Genomic DNA, 15,602 nt, shown 5'->3' with positions numbered 1-15,602 from the left:
TTGCATCAGCTTCTCGGATCCAATTCCGTGAGCACGTTTCCACATTTCGTCAAGCAATACCTCGCGACGACAAGGATGCCACTTTCCGAGACCGAGCTCCGGCTCGTCGAGGCCATGTTCATGAACAAGTGTGAGGTAAAGGCGGTCCTCCAAGTACTGCCGCACGCCATAGTGTCGACCTTGTACAGGCAGAAGAAGACATTCGACACGTTTGGTGCTATACACAAGCCCGAGACGACGAAGAAGAGAAGACTTAGAAGGCCCGTGGCGGCTAATGCAGAAAGCGATGCCTCTCCAGCCCAGGCCGAAAGCCCATCATCCCGCACCGCCCTGTCAGACACCGATCGCACCGTAGAAATGCTGTTCTCCCAAGGCTGCTCCGTCCGTGTTGTGCAGTCTTGGTTTCCCAACAAGCCCAAGAGCAGTCTTTATCGAATGCACCAGAATCTCGACCTGTATGGCTCCGTTCGGAAGCCAGAAAGTGCATGGAAAAAGAAGGGAAGACCAGCAACCGTTACACCAGAGATGAAAGAATGGCTGTTGCAGCTGGTCAAGGACAGTAAAGAGATGTGGTTGAGGGACCTCGCATACGACCTCTTCACCAAGTTCGGTGTCTTTGTGTCCACATCCACCATTTCACGACTGCTAAAAGAGCAACATGTAATCAAGAGACTGGGTCCGGCGGAAAGCATCAAGACGGAAGCGTCATTGGACGATGCTTTGGCTTCCTCAACCACAGAAGACGTGAACCTGGACCCTGTTTTCCGACTGGCCTCGTGAGCTTCTTGCAAGACTATAGACTGCATGACATGGAATCTAGGACCAAGTGATGATTGGTTTCACTGTTTCGCCCGTGTGCATCTCATGGATACCCTTCTCGAACTCCTCCGCTGGCATGAGCTTGACAAGTTTATCGAAGGGGAACTTTCCATCTCGATACCACTGAATCATCTTCGGGATGAACTCGGAAGATATGCTGTTGCCTTCGATAGCCCCCATATAAGCCTTGCCGCTGTTCATGAAAAGGAACGCCGGCAACTCTACCTGAAAGTCCGGCGGCGTTGACCCGACTTGGATGATTTTTCCTCCTTTGCGTGTCATTTCGATCGCAGCCTTGACAAGAGTTGGCACACCTGTCGTGTCGATGGTAATTGCGGGGCCAGCGCCCTCACACATCTCTTGGACCGCTTCGATGACACTCTTTCCATCCGGGAGTTTTGATGTATCGATTACATGCGTGGCGCCCAGTGACTTTGCTAGCTCCATACGGCTGTCTACACGATCGATACCAACGATAGTTCTACAGCCGGAAAGCTTTGCTGCCATGATTGCACTTAGGCCAACACCGCCGAGACCGAGTACGGCAACAGAGTCCTTCTGTGTAGCTTTTGCAACATTGACAACGGTACCGGCTCCAGTTTGGAATCCGCAGCCTAGTGGCGCGAAGGCTTGCAGCTCTTCCTTACTCTTGACCAGGTCGGTCACATTGACAACGCTGTTCTGTTTGGCCACGCTATAGCGGGCAAAGCTGGATTGACCAAAGAATTTGCCAGCGATCTCCGTCTCGTCCTCAGAGTTGGCAGACACAAACGCTGCCTTGTTACCAAAGTTCAGTGGCATGCTCTCATAGCAGAGCGAAGGAAGGCCACCTTCACAGGACTCGCAATGACCGCACCAGTCGAATGATAGCAGGACAGCATCTCCTGGCTTTGCGACTACAACCTTGGCTCCTGTAGCCCTCACATAGCCTGAGCCTGTTGCAACAAATTAGCATCCATACCGTTCAACAGTTTCATGCATCGTTCTTACCTTCGTGACCAAGAACGCGGGGGTAGTAGAATAGATCTGGGTTGCCGCTTCCTGATCCACACATGATATCGGTATGACAGATTCCAGAGGCCACGAGCTCTACAAGCAATTCATCCTCCCCGATTTCTCGTGCCGTGACTTCCTCCATCTTCCAGCCCTGGTTGGCCAATGTGTCGCGAGCCACGATGGCCTTTCCGGTCCATGTCTTTTGTTCTCCAGCCATTTTGTGTTTCTTATCATCCAAATCTTTCCAGACTTTCAACAAGGATGGGGGGATGTTGTTGGAAGCTCGAGACGTCATGGTTTCGCGTAGTAGTAGAGCATAAAAGTCGTTGCTGTGGACCCACTTTTGTCGTTTCTCGAACAGGCTGTAGCAACGAATGCGGGGCTGGGGTGGCCGGTATTTGCTTGCGGCTCGTCATGACGCTCCTATCAACACGATTGAGTTTGAGATTATCCACTGCCTCCACTTTTGAGACCTCGATCTGGAGGACCATCGCGCACTCGACTGATCAATATATTTCTGTGTCAATGTTGAACAACGTGCTGATTCGAATGATAGCTTTACTAGGTACTCGAGTGTGTCCTCACAGAATTAAGATATGAAGATCATGATGAACCAGACTCCGGAGAAGTGTGGGATGCATATGTTGCTTTCAGCCACGGCGTGCCTTTTGCTCGGACAGGTATCAAGGCCAGGGTTTGAATTATTGATTGCACTCTGGAAGCGCACTATCACAGTGTCACAGTTCACATTGTTGTTTGAAATTTTATTACACTTCTCTATTCAACACAAGTTTGGCTGTCTCTTGATGTAGCCTGTTCACCAACTTATATGAACCCTCAGAGCTAACAGGTAGTGCGAGCACTATACGTGGGCCTGATTTAGACGAGCAACACCAGCTGTGACTTTTTCCAGCGTCACGTCTAGTAAGCCAAGCTCAGCCATGTGAGTGTCGTCGCCTCCGGTTTCCTCCCAGACATCGGCCAATTCGCCATTGGCCTTGCCCTCCTTGAAACGAGCCGACGCAGCTCTGAGAGGTTGCAAGAACGATCCTGCTACATCATTGTTGGAGTGTAAATCTCCGATGGAAAGCGGGTTGTGGAGATGCTGGGCTGACAGGAGTAGATAGTAGAAGTTAAGCGACGCCAGATAGAAGTGCAGACTCTGCTGAAAGGTAAACCAGGACTCGGTGATGCTGTTTGCAGTGAGGTCGTGTGTAAGATCGGGGAACAAGTAAGGTGCTAGGCTGTCCAACGCTACTGGTGTTGCGAAGACAGAAGCGTCGCCCTTTCCGTCCTGAGCCGAATTCTCCTGTCCCGATACCTGTGTGGGAATAGGAGTGGGAGGATTGGCCTCGATAGTCTCACCCTTAACCCAACTGATCGCTGCAACCTTGAGATTATCGAATGGACAATGCTCAAGAGTGTCCTTGATGAAAGCGAGTCTCTCAACGTCGGAAGGGTTCGATCTCAAGATGGTCGATGCCAGATAGAAAGCATGGTAGCGGATACTAGGAGAAGGAGAATTCGATGAGATCAGAGAAAGATATTGCAAGTATTGACTGAACTCCTCGCTGTCTGCTGGCTGGCCAACATTGTCTTCCTCCACGGCAAGTACGGCGAGGGCCAAGACAGCGTCGAGCATAGCTTCGGGCTCGGTACCGATAGTTGATCCCATGTCAGACGAGCTTGCAATGTAATTTTTCAGAAGCTTTTGGTGTTCAGGAAAGATGCTGAACGCATCCTTGGGCTTTGGGGTGGAGTAAAGCACAGTGGCGACGTGTGCAGCAGCGAACATGAAGAGCGAGCCCACCTTTGACAGAGGAATGTCAGTCGCAGTCTTGGGGAACTCATCTTCATTCTCGGGTACGATAGAGTGGCCTGGATCGGCATTCTCCATGGCAGGGAGGAGGTCCTGTCTTTCCAGTCCAAGATCGCGAGCCAAAGCGACCAGACCTCCCACGGCTGTCAATCTCGAAGCGAGCTCCTCGTCCAGAATGAAGCTATCAGTCATTGAGGGCTTGCCGGGAACGGTACGCTCTGGGTGTAACTTCTCTTGTAATCGGCTACACCACGCCAGACCAGGTGCGTCGCGATCAGAAGTCAAGGAAAGCACATAGTCTTCGAAAACATGAGTGATGAACGATTGGAAGAGACGCTTCTGAATTGCAGTCTCGCTCGCAGATGGAGACTCTGCTGCTGTATCGGACTCAGGATCAGGTGCTGATGCTTGAGGAGTTGCGGTCAGGATTTGGGTACTGCTCTTGCGAGGGGGCAGATTGGGACGCTTGGTTCCGGAAACGCTCTTCACGAACTGAATGATAGATGCGATCATTTCCTCCTTGTGCTTTTCAGCATTCGAGAAAGATGCCAACACGGATTGGAGTGTTGTCGCCAAGAAACGACTAGGGTATTTCGTTTTTATGCGGGCGTGCAAGATTGACAGCATCGACAACAGGCTGGTGAACTGCAGTACGGGAAGGGGTAGAGGTGCAGGCGTCTCGACAGCTTGAGTAGTCTTGCCAGCATTGCCTTCCACAGGCTCAGTCTTGGCCGGATGGTAGGCCGGGGTGGTCTCTTGACCAGCAATAGGCTCATCGTCTTCTGTGTCCGGCTCCAGGCCCTGGAAATCGATCAGGCGCAGGGACTCGGTCACTTTCAAGATGACCTCGCGCGGGTTGCCAAGGCGCGCGATATCCTGTAGGCACTCATTTGAGTTGGGCAGCATAGGAACGAGTAGATGTACAAGATCCCAACCGATGTTAGTGGTTAACTTGGTGTCTTGCAGTACTTGGTGAAGCGTGGGAAGTGACTCTGGATTGAGGTTATACTCGATGATGGTGAGATAACTGAGGTAATCGGTCGCAGGAGGCAATGCCTCGATAAGTGGGTTCTTCTCGGCCATCTTGGTGTTTTTCACTGATGATGTGATGTAGAGAGATACCAGAAGATGCACTGGTACAGTCTGAGGCGAGCGGGATGTCAGAGCTCAGCGGACGCCGAGGTGGAAGTGAATGGTGGGGTTGGTCAAGCCAAACGCTTGTTGTCTTTTTGTTTGGGGAAATGATCGGCAACCATCGAATCTTGATACCATGAGCTTCTCATGTAACAGTTTAAAACATCAGCCGAAACGTGAAGGCTATTCCTGGCTCCCTGTCTCTAATTGAAAAGTCTATCATTTCATTCTCCGATCACTTATGTCTGGAGACCTGAGGGCTGTAGAAATGCGCTGTGATTTTCTACCAGGCACAGTCGTCTGCGTATGAGAGTGCTTTGGTCTTTCTCGAGTGAGCTCGACGCTGTCTTGAAGGTGACTGTGCAGGCTCACAGCTGCAGGCGTGGCAGAGGTCAGAGAGACTGCTTCATTGTGCATTGTAACCCAGGTACCCACAGGTTAGTCACGAAATGTTACGTTGCTGATTCAGCGACGAATAACACACGGCTGTCTGTTTAAAGGCACAACGAATCTCGAACTGGAAGATCGCTCTACTGCGAGAGTATAAGGAACCCCGATTTTTTGGAGACGCTCTCGAACCTCGAGAGCATTGTGCATTTTCTTCAGGCATGAATTACTCTCCAACATTTGGGGGAACACAGTTGAAGCTGCAAGAGCTGAGTATATAAGCTTGCATTACGAACGCCAGGGACCATCTACATCTTGCGCTGTGCGCACTATGCTCGATATTCTGAGCCTTCATGAGATACCTGTGCAGCTCAAGGTCTATATTACACGACCCCCCATAACCAAACAACTTGACATGCTATTCTCGTTGTGATGACGAAAGGTGTAGGTCCATGAATACATACCAAGGATCACTCCTACTGTTACCCAGGGTAACGAAGAGTCGGATTCAGTCAAGGGAAGGACGGCTAAGACCAAAAGAAAGCAGACCCGACGGCGCTATGAGAACATACGATACATACTAATCTTAACACGCGACGCGTCTTAGTGCATCCCGAGCAAACAAGGGAATTCCGATAGCATGGCCGCATCAAGGGGCTCGGGTAGATGATAGATTGATAAGTTGTGGAGCTCGATGATCCGATCAAAGGCAATGATTGGCTTTGTCGTTCGAGGAACGATCTTCGGAATGGGTCTTTCCTCGCGAGATCGGACACGCGTGAAGGAGAACGCGTCGACAACAGCGTAGCGGCACAGATCGCCAAAGGGGGTTGTCAAGGAGATTTGGAAGCTGGGCTTGGCCAAGCGGTAAGGAGAGACCCCATGAAGCTGTCGAGATGGGTATCTTGAATAGATCCGCAGGTGTCATGTTGTTGCTCAGTAGAGGAGACTACAATCGAGATAGCCATAGACAGGGGAGCAGAGAAGCTCTCGATCAGACCAAGGGATATATCGTACTCAAAACAGTTAAATCGATAAATCTACTATCCAGAAAATTGATGATGATGTATGTGGCTCGTGCACACTTCACGCGTCAAGGAGGGAAGGCGCGACGGAAGAGCAGCTTCTCTCAAAATACTTAATGCGACGCGTTCGTTCCATCTCTTCATACCACCAACCTCATCCACATCAGCATCTTCCCACATCCGCAGCATCAATTGATCTGCTTATTTGTTCAGTTGCTTCACTACTCACACATACATCATCATGTCTGCGCCACTGATCACTCCCTCAAAGAAAGTGCGAATTCTCTTTGTCCCAGGATTAAATCAATCTAGCTAACGCGTCTCTGCAGGCCGCCGAGGCTCTCGAGAACTTCAACATGGAGTCACCTATGAAGCAACCTCTCTTCACTGCCACATCAGAAGAGAAGGAGAACATTGCCGTTCGTGAGGTCGCCGTACCCGTCAAGGGCATCCCCATGGCCGACGACCTTCCCGAGCCTGAGGAAGCAAAGCCCAGCTCCGCCCCGGGCATCAAGGGTGACGAGGCCAACGAGCCTATCCTCCAAGAGAACCCCAACAGATTCGTCCTGTTTCCTATCAAGTACCACGAGGTCAGTTCCACCAAAAACTGACGCGTACGCGACGCGTCAAGTTCGATCTAATATAACATCATACTAACTATCTGTATAGATCTGGAACATGTACAAGAAGGCCGAAGCCTCCTTCTGGACTGCAGAGGAGATTGATCTTTCCAAGGATCTTCACGACTGGAACAAGCGTCTCAACGACGACGAGCGCTTCTTCATCTCTCACGTCCTCGCCTTCTTCGCTGCCTCTGACGGTATCGTCAACGAGAACCTTGTCGAGCGTTTCAGCTCCGAGGTCCAGATCCCTGAGGCCAGATGTTTCTACGGCTTCCAGATCATGATGGAGAACATCCACTCCGAGACTTACTCGCTACTCATCGACACTTACATCAGCGAGCCCAAGCAGCGTACCTACCTCTTCAACGCCATCGACAACATTCCTTGCATCAAGAAGAAGGCCGACTGGGCCCTCAAGTGGATCTGTGACAAGGACTCGACCTTCGGTTGCCGTTTGATCGCTTTCGCCGCCGTCGAGGGTATCTTCTTCTCTGGCTCCTTCGCTTCCATCTTCTGGCTCAAGAAGCGTGGTCTCATGCCCGGTCTTACCTTCTCCAACGAGCTCATCTCTCGCGACGAGGGTATGCACACCGACTTCGCCTGCCTGCTCCACTCTCACCTCAAGAACAAGCCTTCTGCGGCCCTTGTCCGTGAGATCATCACCGAGGCCGTCGCCATCGAGCAGGAGTTCCTGTCAGACGCTCTTCCCTGCGCTCTCCTCGGCATGAACGCAAAGCTCATGTGCCAGTACATTGAGTTTGTTGCCGACCGCCTGCTCCTCGCCCTTGGCGAACCCAAGATTTACCAAGCCACCAACCCCTTCGACTTCATGGAGAACATCTCGTTGGCTGGCAAGACCAACTTCTTCGAGAAGAGAGTTGGCGACTACCAAAAGGCTGGTGTCATGAACAGCACAAAGAAGGAGGAGAGCAAGACCACTGCCGGCCTGGCTGCCACTGTCAGTGGTGACTTCGCCTTCGACGAGGACTTCTAGTCTGATCGATCAATATCAGAATGATTTATGGGCAGGAGTTCTTATGGTTGTTGCAGCGGCTGCATAATGTGGCGTTCTGGGTAATGGGCATATCCTGGGTGATTGGGTAAAGGTTTTGCTCGACTCAATTTGAGAGAGACGACGACTTGTCAGTCGCGTGAACAGTTATGTAGTATAGTAAATCAAATCGACTTGACGATAGCAGCGCATACATGTTCCCAGGTTGCATCACTTCACTGTGCCTCGATCTCCTCGGCCCAGCGTAGGGCACGTAGTCGTATCGTGTACGCAGTTTTCACGCACTGGCCAAGAATAGCATGACGTAGGGCGCGAATTGGATGAGGGACGATGAGCGTTATCAACCAAGATGGCGCTGTAGATTGATCGCTATCGACTGCGATACGGCAGGTAAACTCGCAAATCTCGACAATGATCTTGCAAATAATACTACAGCATAGGCTATCAGCACTCGCTATTGATACACATTACTATCGCATATGGCCGACAAGATTCCCGCCATCCGTGTAACGGATCCGCAAAGCCGGGATACGGTACCAGAGACGACAGGAGCAAACAGAAGCGAAGGATTCGATTATGCTGCGGGCAGCAGAAGCGCATCGCCGAAAGAGGGTAGGACTCAGGGGAGCGAGGTCACAGAACAAAAGCCCATGCTGACAAGAGGCGCTTCAGGCAGCAGACCAGCAACATCCGGAGGACTGCCAACTCCTGGAAAACTGCTTCGTTCGTTATCAGGCACTTTGTCGAATCAAGAAGAGCCGGTAGCAAACGACAAAGACCCCCTGTCACAAGTAAGAGGCGCAATGCCAGCCCCATCCGGAGTGGAATGTCAACTTACGCGTATCAGCATCTGTTCCGCCGCGTGCGACCAACGTCATCTGGTGCGAGTGCACCCTCCGAAGATCGATCCGACGACAATGCCATTCAAAGATCAAACACGACACTGAGTTCTGCTGGTCGAGAGAAGAAGTAGGCTTGTTCACGCTGTGTGCTAGACGGAAGAGCGATTGGGCTGACGCTGAGATGACAGGAAAGGTGCCTCATTCCTTGGACGACTGCTTGGAAACAAGAAAAAAGAAACCGACGACAATGTTATTGACGACGCTGCTTCCGAGTACAGCAGTCTGCGCCCCGAAGGTATGGAAGCGAACGTCTTCTCTCAGCCCGTCGATAATATCGAGTTCAATCCACGTCATCCTCCACCTCCCGAGTATATAAGAGTCAGGGCGCGGAACAAGAAGGACAAGGACTTCGATCATCTCTTCCTGGCCCAAGAATTGCTGTCTTCACATGTCCATCATGATGAGACGCCGGTATGGGCCATGCAATTCAGTAGAGATGGAAAGTATCTAGCAGCTGCAGGACAGGACAAGATCATCCGCGTGTGGGAGGTCATCAAAACGCCAGAAGATCGCAAATCGTATGCCGAAGAGTCCGACAACAACCATCGTCCACGCTTGAGCGCGCCCGTATTCCGACAGGACCCAATCAGAGAATATGAAGGACATACGTCGACCATTCTTGACTTGAGCTGGAGCAAGAACAATTTTCTACTTTCCTCGTCCATGGACAAGAACGTAAGGCTTTGGCATGTCAGCCGGGATGAGTGCCTTTGTACTTTCAAACACAGCGATTTTGTCACGTCTATTGCTTTTCATCCCAAGGACGACCGCTTCTTCCTCGCCGGTTCGCTTGATTCAAAATTGAGGTTATGGAGCATCCCCGACAAAACAGTTGCTTACTGGAGTCAACTACCAGATATGATTACTGCGGTCGCTTTTACACCAGATGGGAAATCTGCAATGGCTGGCTGCTTCACCGGGCTTTGTATGTTTTACGAGACCGAAGGGCTCAAATATCAAACGCAGATCCATGCTCGCTCCAGAAATGGCAAGAATGCCAAGGGCAGCAAGATCACTGGTATACAATCATTCCAATCTGGTGGGGAAACCAAAGTTCTGATCAGCAGCAACGATTCCCGGATACGCTTGTACAACTTCCGCGATAAGAGTATGGAGATTAAATTCAAAGGGAACGTCAACGATAGTAGCCAGATCCGCGCGGCGATCAGCGATGATGCCAAGTACCTCTTTTGCGGCAGCGAGGACCATAAGGTCTACATCTGGCCAACAGTTCCTGGCGACGGCGACAAGAAGCAGAAGCGGTCGATGGAGACCTTTGAAGCCAGTAATACCGTTGTTACCTGTGTTGCGTTTGCGCCACCAAAGAGCAAGCAGCTTCTGGGCAGATCAGAGGATCCGATCTACGACTTGTGCAATCCTCCTCCAGTTATGCTGATGAGCTCAGCCGAGCGTGCCGGATCTCGTCCCCCCTCTCGAGCACCAACTGAGGATGGAGTCGACACAGAGCCACAACCCCACAAGCGACCAGACGAATCGCCTGCATATCTTGCTCGTTCCACGCATGCGACTGGTAACATCATCGTGACTGCGGATCTGGCCGGCAGAATCAAAGTGTTCAGACAAGATTGTGCTTGGAATAAGCGCAGGACAGAAAACTGGGAAACGTCGTCCGTGTTCTCGAAGCGGAAGCTCGGCCGTACTGCTTCGATAGCTACGAAAGGAAGCAGCCGTAGTTTACGCAGCTCGCATGGTCGTCCTGATGGTCCGGCGGATAGAATCCTGTCGTGGCGGCAAGGCATCTCGAGTGCACCAAACATCGCCAATGGCTCGATCCGCAGCCAGTCACCTCGCAAGTCGACCGCCAGCACCCAGCCACGTCCAGAGTCCAAAGCGTCAATGGCACCACCTCCAGCTACCAAAAATGATGAATCAGGTGGCGCTGACGAAGATGATGATTCACTCATGCTGCAGGGCGACCAGTCAATGCTCTACTGGAGACTGGCTCTCAACTCGGCACGAAACCATCATCAGCAACCACTACCATCACCCCAACCACATTCCGGCAGACCATCTTCGAGCCGCACTGGAAGTTACAACCTTGGCCTACCACATCCGCTCCAGCGCAACCAGAGTGCTGTCAGTAAATTGAGCATAGAGCAGGATAATGCAGCCACGGAAAGTGATTCTGATGCTGCGAGTTTCAAGGATGCACTGCAGGGGCATGAAGAAGAGGTGCATTGTCGCGAGTGTGGAAGTGCGAACTTCCATGTTAGAGCGGTGAAGGGCGGTGGCACTAGACTATGCTGCTCCTCTTGTGGCGCAGCTGCTTAGCCCAGGCGTGATTGTGGTTAGGCGTTATCTTCATGGCAGGGATGATGACGATGACGATCAGAGCTATAGCAATGACTGATGAATCGAATCTCTATAATTTACTAAACTTGTCGGATGCTTCCAGAGTGCGGTGTTCAAGTTGATTCGGGACAGTCGGTGAATGCGTCTAATACAGTGATTGAAACAGGACCAAATTCAACGCAGCTAGGTATCAAAAAGGACAAGTGCAAACATGAAAAATAAAAAAAGTATCCCGGTGTGGAAGCAGAGTGCATCAAACACCTCTGACCACGAGACCTCAGCATAGAAACACCCAAGCAAAGCCATTAATCATGCTCATATCATCTACTCCCATAATGCGTATAGTCCCCGCGTCTTTCGCCAATCCTACCACAGCTCCTATCTGTATGTTTTCAACCTTCTTCAGCCGTCTATGTGGTGGCTACTTCTCTCACGCTCTTCTTGCGAGCCAGCCAATTACCGAGCAGCCCGTCGAGTTCGTCCTGCAAACCCGCTAGCCTGCGGCTCTCATCTGTAAAGAGATTCGCCATGAGCGGATGGTCGCGCGCTACCGGCACGACCGAGCTCTTGTCATGGATGATGACAAGCATGTCGCGTACATCGTTCTCGGCTCCGTCAAGCCATGCCCGTAGACTCGCATCGGACCATGTGTTCAACGTACCTGCAGTCGATGCAGGGCTTCGTGTTGATGCAGGTGATGGAGACATTCTGATCGAAGAACCGTTGGACGGCGTTGTTGAGCTTGCCCTCTGCGGAGGCGATGGCGCACGTCGAATTGGTGGATTCAGTGGCGGCTGTTGAGGCGTCGAGACTCCGCTGGTCACTATCGACTGTCGCTTGGATGCCAGAGGTGTTTGGTCGTCGTCTGTGGTTACCGAGCTCGGGACTTTTTGTATGTGTTTGTCTTCTTCGCGTGTGCCCTCCAGGGATGCCTTGGGTGTATCAATCATGCTCGAGGAGCTCGTCATCTCAGAGCTTTCATCGTCACGCCTCTCCTCGTTCGGGTCATGATCGTCCGGCGAGGATGAGTCCTCAAGGCTGACAGGAATGTGAACCGTCTCAGTGCCGTGCATGAACGCATCACTAGGACTGCCGTCGAGTTCTTTAACTTGAGTCTCCTTGTGATCCTCCTCTTCACTAATCTCGTCAAAGTCGTCGAGCTCAACGCGAGCTTTGGCCTTCTTTGCCTTTTTTGGCTTGATGCTTTCTTGTGAGTCGGTGTGTCGTATCTTATTCGTGATGGACGAAAGCGTATGCGACCCAAGCAATGTCTCGCTCGGGGTTCTTGTCTCCTGTGGGCGCATTTCTACACTGCGTTGTGTAGGGGCATCTACAGTCGAACCTTCAAGTTCGGCGACGAAACTCGTTTGTGGATAATCGTCTCTCGGACGTTGCTGAGCAGGTGTGGCCATAGGCTGCTGGGCAGTAGGCTGAACGACCAAGGGTGCTGGTGCTAAGACTGGGGCTTGAACAGGAGCAGACACCACAGGAGCAGTGTTGACGAGCGAGGCATTTCCGGCTTGAGGTTTCTGCAGCTTGCCCTTCGACTTCTGTTCTGGAGCCGGGAATTGAGCAGAGCGCTCGGCGGGGGAGCCTTTGTTCGAATCGGACGATGTGGATTGCCGAGCAAGTTCAGTCGACAACTTCTCAATGTCGCTGTCCTCATCGACCGAGTTCTTGTTTCTTTTGTCCTTCTTTTTGCTCTTGAAAAGACCACTGAGCATGCCTGGCTTCTTTTCCTTCTTTTTCTTGTCGTCCTTTGACTTGTCTGGTGGAGATGCACTCTTCTCGAGGCCTTCCATGCTGGAGCTAGTGCTTTCCAGAGAGCGGCTTCCATTGCTATTATCCCGCAGCAAGTTTGGCGTAAGAGAGATCTTGAGAGGTTCTGCTCCATCGTCCTTGAGGAAGGAGTCGGCATTCCGTGGCGTCCCCTTGCGAGATGATTTGAGCGGCGCTGCTTCTGGGGCAAAGTTAGCGTCGTGCTGACAGAATGTAGGCCTATGCAATTACCTGTTTTGTCGACCAAAGCAGGACTGCTAAGGGGTTCTTCGGCAGGGGCCTTGATATCGCTGCCGGGACTGGCCAAGTCGGGTGTATCGGCTCTGCCGACTTCGACAACAGTCGTGGTGATGTCTGTTCCGGTTGATTTGTCTTGGTTTGCAGACTTGGAGTCGTCATCTTGTCCTTGCTGACCGCCATTCCCGTACAAAGGTTCGGGCATCAAGCCATCTTCCTCGTCCGATGAGTAATCATAATCAGATGCCTCGACGAATGTAGGAGCTGTGAACTGTACAGTCTTCGCCTTGCGTCGCTTCATGGCCTTCTTCAACGGGTTCTTCGAGTTTTCGGCACTGTCTCCAAGCATTGCTGCAGATAGCTGATTGTGCCGATTAGCCAGCTTTTCAACCCAAAATCTGTCTACATAAACCTACATCGACATTTCTGTGCTTATTTAGACGCGCCAGGCGTTCTGTCGGGGTTTCGATGTGCTCGGCCGGGAGATAGCCTGTGGACTTGTGAGTACGTATAGCTGGGTAAGTATGTGCGAGGCTTACCTATGCTATTGTCCTTGACAATTCTGACGAGCCACCAGTAGCTGTTGCTATCGTCTAGCAGGACCATGGTATCACCCTTTCCAGCATTGGCTTGTCCCTCAACAGTGGCCACGAAGGTGTGTAGGGCATAGACAAAGTCGAAATCGATATCTTCTGTTTCACGTAAGCATTCGCCGCCCCAACCGGAATCGACAAAACGGTCATCAGAGTGAAAGGAAACATCCAGGTCGTCATCATCATTATCATCATCGTTTTCATTCTGTTGCGAGCTTGAGGCAGCCGAGGCGTCACTGAAGGTGCTCCAGGAGGAGGGAGATCCTGTTCGCGTGCCAGGCATCTCGTTGGATGCTGGGCCCGGGTGGAGGTTGGACATGTGCACTTGATCTTCATCATCTTCCTCGAGTATTGCCGTAAGGTCCTCGACGGACTTATGCGACAAATTGTGGCTCGAAACCTTGTGTATACCGGAATACTCATCTTGTGGTCCAGTCTGGTCCATGTAGAAGTCGTCGATGTCGTAATTGTCGGTATGTTGGTTATGGCCGTTGACGTTGGGATACCCACCGGGATACTCACCCGCATGATGATGACGGCTGAACAGAGGGGAGGCCGACAGCGGTAAATGCTTCGGAGAGTGCAGAAAGGGAGAAGACGAATGCAAAGACTCGGCAGGCGAAGCTACGTCGTCGGCGCCCGACTTGACAAGTAGAGGCAGGTGGGCAGGAGTAACAACGAAGGGTGACGAGTCGGGAGAATCGATTGCCTCACAGTTGAGTGTTTGGCGGGGAGGGGTTAAGGAGGAAGAGCGCGGTGGCCAAGCAGAAGAATCAGGGTACGCACCATCGTCGATAGAGGGAGAACTGGAAATGCGGTCGTCGAGCATGTCATCGTCCAAGTCGTCGTCATCGGTCGAGTCGCCATTCTCGTGGTTGTGTGCTTGTAGTTGGTCGTCGGTCAACTCATTGACTTCCACGTCGTCATGGGCGCGGCTCCAAGCATCGTGCAGGTGCTCCTCTTCTTCATGTCTCTCTGCACGGACATGGCGAATCTCGGAGGCCTGGTGTTTGCCAAGGTCCGAAGGTTGAAGCGAGTGCGAGTGGTGGTCTTGGGTCGTGGGAGCGTCTTGGTTTTGGAGGTCGATAGTGTCTGGCAAGGGAGCAAGTTGTCAGTCAAGGTGCAAGGTGTTTGTCCAAAGAAACTTCACACTCACCAGCTCTGACGAGTCCGGGGCGCGTCATGGTTGTCGGCCAAGAAGAGAGCGGTAGAGCAGCAGCGACGACAAGGACGGCGGCAGGTTGGGGGGACGGCGGGCTACGAGGACATTGCGCAATTCACAGAGGCAGTCGGGAACAATTGCAGTCGGGGTGGGCCCAAGTCGAGAGTCGAGAGTCGAGAGTTGAGAGTCGCGCAAGGATGGGAGGGTAGCGGGAGCGTGCCTCGACCAAAGTTGGATAGACGTGCTCAAAAGTCGTTGCGTTGCGTACTGGACTATGGCTGGGCGGGAGTCAAATCAAGGTTGCACTTGTCAACGGCTCGCGAGGTCAAACAATCTTCATGGTCGTCGTGTCAGTGTGCAAGAGATAGTGGCTATATGCGTCGGATCCGCGACAAGTATTATTATTTGACATGGGCTTTGTCGCAACTCGCAACTCGCATCTCGCGACAAACAGGGGTCGCGCGCACTGATGTTCTTGCCGACTAGTCGATTAATTGCCGACCAAGGAATCCACGCAAAACACGATCCCATGCTCACTCTACCACCCGGCCACCGCCCATTTCAATACTTCGGATGCGCAGTCAAACCAATCGCTCCATCACAATCATGTGTCCTGCTATACCTGACAACTGCTTCATGTACAAACCCCTTCCTCTTCCAACTTGCAGCCCATTCAAGCACCTGTTGATCTCAACGGCATCCGGCCCCGACCTAGAATCGAGCCCCAGCCACCCAAGCCGCCATAAAGTAGCACCCGTAAACGCCCCGCAAGCCAAAGTCAATTCAATTCATTCGCCGTTC

At 52.0% G+C, this 15,602-nt stretch overlaps 6 protein-coding genes across 6 annotated transcripts; 2 read left to right on the top strand and 4 right to left on the bottom strand.

Moving 5' to 3' along the window:
• Positions 1–816: 816 nt before the first annotated feature.
• Positions 817–2,032, bottom strand: AUEXF2481DRAFT_4323 (uncharacterized protein; the record flags this gene model as incomplete). Its single annotated transcript, XM_013488964.1, has 2 exons — positions 817–1,754; positions 1,810–2,032. The coding sequence occupies 2 exons, from the start codon at positions 2,030–2,032 to the stop codon at positions 817–819; spliced, it is 1,161 nt and encodes a 386-aa protein (XP_013344418.1).
• Positions 2,033–2,357: 325 nt separating this feature from the next.
• On the bottom strand, positions 2,358–4,800 carry AUEXF2481DRAFT_39157 (uncharacterized protein). Its single transcript, XM_013489113.1, has one exon. It carries the CDS (start codon positions 4,715–4,717, stop codon positions 2,678–2,680), a length of 2,040 nt encoding a protein of 679 aa, XP_013344567.1. The 5' UTR covers positions 4,718–4,800; the 3' UTR covers positions 2,358–2,677.
• Positions 4,801–5,400: 600 nt separating this feature from the next.
• Positions 5,401–6,100, bottom strand: AUEXF2481DRAFT_39156 (uncharacterized protein). Its single transcript, XM_013489112.1, has one exon. It carries the CDS (start codon positions 6,081–6,083, stop codon positions 5,859–5,861), a length of 225 nt encoding a protein of 74 aa, XP_013344566.1. The 5' UTR covers positions 6,084–6,100; the 3' UTR covers positions 5,401–5,858.
• Positions 6,101–6,421: 321 nt separating this feature from the next.
• AUEXF2481DRAFT_4321 (uncharacterized protein) lies at positions 6,422–7,797 on the top strand (the record flags this gene model as incomplete). The annotated part of the gene is made up of 3 exons (XM_013488963.1): positions 6,422–6,454; positions 6,510–6,770; positions 6,850–7,797. 3 exons carry the CDS (start codon positions 6,422–6,424, stop codon positions 7,795–7,797), a joined length of 1,242 nt encoding a protein of 413 aa, XP_013344417.1.
• Positions 7,798–7,806: 9 nt separating this feature from the next.
• AUEXF2481DRAFT_659731 (uncharacterized protein) lies at positions 7,807–11,225 on the top strand. The gene is made up of 4 exons (XM_013489273.1): positions 7,807–8,427; positions 8,488–8,606; positions 8,663–8,784; positions 8,846–11,225. The coding sequence occupies exons 1-4, from the start codon at positions 8,295–8,297 to the stop codon at positions 11,007–11,009; spliced, it is 2,538 nt and encodes an 845-aa protein (XP_013344727.1). The 5' UTR covers positions 7,807–8,294; the 3' UTR covers positions 11,010–11,225.
• Positions 11,226–11,440: 215 nt separating this feature from the next.
• Positions 11,441–14,823, bottom strand: AUEXF2481DRAFT_28779 (uncharacterized protein; the record flags this gene model as incomplete). The annotated part of the gene is made up of 5 exons (XM_013489045.1): positions 11,441–12,990; positions 13,041–13,407; positions 13,463–13,536; positions 13,586–14,731; positions 14,796–14,823. 5 exons carry the CDS (start codon positions 14,821–14,823, stop codon positions 11,441–11,443), a joined length of 3,165 nt encoding a protein of 1,054 aa, XP_013344499.1.
• Positions 14,824–15,602: the final 779 nt, after the last annotated feature.

Source organism: Aureobasidium subglaciale, assembly GCF_000721755.1.
Source record: "Aureobasidium subglaciale EXF-2481 unplaced genomic scaffold scaffold_8, whole genome shotgun sequence".
NCBI lineage: Eukaryota > Fungi > Ascomycota > Dothideomycetes > Dothideales > Saccotheciaceae > Aureobasidium > Aureobasidium subglaciale.
Note: the sequence above shows the minus strand (reverse complement) of the source record. Positions and strands in the feature narration are given on the sequence as shown.

Bases quoted from the DNA above. Each gene is read 5' to 3' on its own strand.
- AUEXF2481DRAFT_39157 (XM_013489113.1), bottom strand. From the start codon at position 4,717: ATGGCCGAGAAGAACCCACTTATCGAGGCATTGCCTCCTGCGACCGAT.
- AUEXF2481DRAFT_39156 (XM_013489112.1), bottom strand. From the start codon at position 6,083: ATGACACCTGCGGATCTATTCAAGATACCCATCTCGACAGCTTCATGG.
- AUEXF2481DRAFT_659731 (XM_013489273.1), top strand. From the start codon at position 8,295: ATGGCCGACAAGATTCCCGCCATCCGTGTAACGGATCCGCAAAGCCGG. The intron at 8,428-8,487 runs GTAGGACTCAGG...GAGGCGCTTCAG, and splicing joins AAGCGCATCGCCGAAAGAGG to GCAGCAGACCAGCAACATCC. The intron at 8,785-8,845 runs GTAGGCTTGTTC...CTGAGATGACAG, and splicing joins TCTGCTGGTCGAGAGAAGAA to GAAAGGTGCCTCATTCCTTG.